At 53.1% G+C, this 2,802-nt stretch overlaps 1 protein-coding gene across 1 annotated transcript in view; it reads right to left on the bottom strand.

The window, feature by feature from the left end:
• Positions 1 to 1,399: 1,399 nt before the first annotated feature.
• Positions 1,400 to 2,802, bottom strand: part of LOC109292978 (proline-rich transmembrane protein 1) — a 7,522-nt gene continuing 6,119 nt past the window's right edge. Inside the window, exon 4 of the mRNA XM_019510706.1 lies at positions 1,400 to 2,444. Coding sequence (XP_019366251.1) covers positions 2,298 to 2,444 — 147 coding nt within the window. The 3' untranslated portion in view covers positions 1,400 to 2,297. The remainder of the gene's footprint in view (positions 2,445 to 2,802) is intronic.

Genomic DNA, 2,802 nt, shown 5'->3' with positions numbered 1-2,802 from the left:
AGGTCCAAGGAGGTGATCCTCCCCCTCTATGAGGCACTGGTCAGGCCGCAGCTGGAGTACTGCGTCCAGTTCTGGGCGTGTGACCCCAGTGCTCTTCCTGCCATGGCAGGGGGTCGGACTCAATGATCTGCTCAGGTCCCTTCCGACCCTAGAAACTATGAAACAGGTAAGTGAGGTCCAGATCATCCTGCTTCTCGGGCTTGGTTGTGGCCGGTGACCTGGGCAGGCCTGCCTCACTGGCACCCGCTCTTTGGGGTCTGGGGCCGTAAGCAGTTGCTAAATGTTGAAGGGAAGTGGGGGGTGGGTTCTCCTTGGGTTAGTGGCACTCCTACTTGCAACTGCTCTGCTGGGTCCAGACCAGCCTCCCTCAGAGGCTGTCAAAGGAAGCAGCAATGCTATGAAAAGCCCAGGCTGGGACCACAGGGGATGGATAACAGCTCTAAAAAACAAGCTGGAGGCATGGCTAGCCTGTGAAAATCCTGCCCCTTACTGGCCAGGAAAGCTGCAGCACAGCTCCATGCCCAGCTGAAAGCCTCTGGGTTGTCTTGGTGCTGTAGGCATTGCCTGCCCAGGTCACTGCTGGGCTCCCCCAGACCTATCTGCAAATGTGATTGAGTCAGCTAATTTCCAGACTCTCTTCTCTCCTCTCACTGAACGCGTGTGCAGAGCAAGCTCAGCTCTGTGCATCCAGAGCCGGATGCCTTGTACTGATCGTGTTGGTTTTCACACATGTGATGTTACACCGCTACCAGCGTTCGAGCAGGCCACTTCCTGAGGGCTGCTTGCATGGGTGCAAAGAGGCAGGAGCAGCAAAGATGCAGTATTCCTCGGCCAGCGCACATAAAGCAGCTTTTGGGCTGGGGCCGTGTGTATGCGGTGCCTGGGGTCAGGACTGCTCAGAAGCACAATGGTGGAGCCTTGCATGGGAGCTCACAGGAAGGCAGAGGGATTTTAGCTTGAGCCATCCAACCATCCTGCATCTTCCTCCCGGTATCTTGACATCTGCAGCCCAGCTCCAAAGGGTGATCCAGGGCAAACAAGACCCCCTGTCCAAAGCATTCCCCTTACTCTAGAAGTACCCCACTAAGGGCACAAAATTTAGAAATGAGCAGAGTGCATCAGACTCAGGATTGAGCTAGTCCCCTGGCTGGACACATGGAAACGTGAGTTTGCGTTAAACCTATTTTTATGTAAATGCAGGAGCAGAAAGAGAAGGGAAAATTATTTGTAGCTTCCCTGTATAGAAGCTACAAACCTGTAATAGAGTTTCTTAAATTCTTTCCTATCTTCTTCTAAGAGGGTATTTCATAATGAGCTTTCTTGCGCTGTGATGCTTGGGGAATCCAGAAATAACACTGTCTTTTGGGTTACAGCTTCTGTTGGCTGGTCTCTGCTGTTAACCTGGATTCTGGGTGTTAGAAGCTTATATTCCGGTAGGCTCATAGCATCTCTTGTGTCAGTCCAATGAAATGGGATAATCCTTTCGGTGTCCGAAACAAATTGTGTGGCAAGGGGAAGTGTAATTCAGCTGATCCCACGGGGCTTTTCCCTCTGCCGACTCCTATTGCTCTGGTGTTTCTAGGGAGATCATTGCTCAGCACGAGCAAAGCAAGAGTCCTCCAGGCTCAGTTTTTCTGATGGTGTGAAATAAGGGTGAACTTAACGTGGGATGCCCTTGTCAGGGGGAGGGCTCCAGTACTGCAGCCTCCCTGGCTTCATCCTGCTGTGGGCTTTCACTGCTTTCCTCTTAAGCAGCTGCTCTGGGAATAGAGCTCCCAGGGTCTCAATGAGGCCACGGAGACTGATGGGTCCTGCAGATGTTCCAGCCTGATACCTGGCATAGGAGTGAGGTCTCGTTTTGGGATTGGGACCAGGCTAGTGAAGCAATGTGGCAATCAGCCTGGGGGAGCTTGGGTCACTTTATCTTCCCGTCCCCTGGGGCAGGATGAGGCAGGGCAGTTTGTTCCTGTGTTGGCTTTGCTGCTTCCTTGTGACTATTGCTCTCTGGATGCAAGTGGTTGGGTTGGGTTGGCTGCGGCTACCGCAGGGCCTGTACGGTCAGTGCACTGGAGGAAGAAAATGCAGTGCCAAACACAGGCCGAAGCACATGCCCATGCTGTGCAATCCCTGCTGGCCACTGGGGCAGAGGATCGGGGAGACCCTCTGATCTCTATACCACTGCACTCCTCTTAGCCCCCAACTAGGTATGTGTCCCTTTGCTGCTCACGTGGACAGTAGCGGTGTCAGTGCTGAGCTCTGCAGAGAACGTGCTGCATCCTGTTGTCTCCCAGGCATTGTCATACATAAAGAGCCACCACCACATAGATGACCCAGCTGACAGACACAAACACGCCGAAGAGCAGGCTGAAGAGGATCAAGGTCCGAGCTTTCCTGGATGCCAGCTTGGCTTGGATGAGGTCTCCTCTGCCCAGGGCCGCTCGTGTCTGAGGTGGGGAAAAGAGCGTGTCAGCAAATGAGAAGACAGTGGCAGTTTCTGAGGTTTGTCTAGACCCTCAGACCCAGGGCACGGTTCCCCTGCACGGTGCTGCTGGCAAAGCAGAAAGGCACAAGAGACCAATCACCGAAAATAGGTGGGGATCTCCCTCCTACTGGCTTCTGTAGCACCTACATATCTCTGTGGGTCTGGATTTGCCAGCTTACAATTACTGTGACTAATAGAAAAAGGTAGAGCTGGTTTCACAGAGTGTTTTCTGCCCCAGGAGACACTGGCCAAATCTTTACTGCTGGGACTCCAGCTGGATAGGACCTCATAGTTTCATAGTTTCTAGGGTCGGAAGGGAC

This window comes from Gavialis gangeticus, unplaced genomic scaffold (genome assembly GCF_001723915.1).
Source record: "Gavialis gangeticus isolate Ggan-Ray unplaced genomic scaffold, GavGan_comp1, whole genome shotgun sequence".
Taxonomy (NCBI): Eukaryota; Metazoa; Chordata; order Crocodylia; family Gavialidae; genus Gavialis; species Gavialis gangeticus.
Note: the sequence above shows the minus strand (reverse complement) of the source record. Positions and strands in the feature narration are given on the sequence as shown.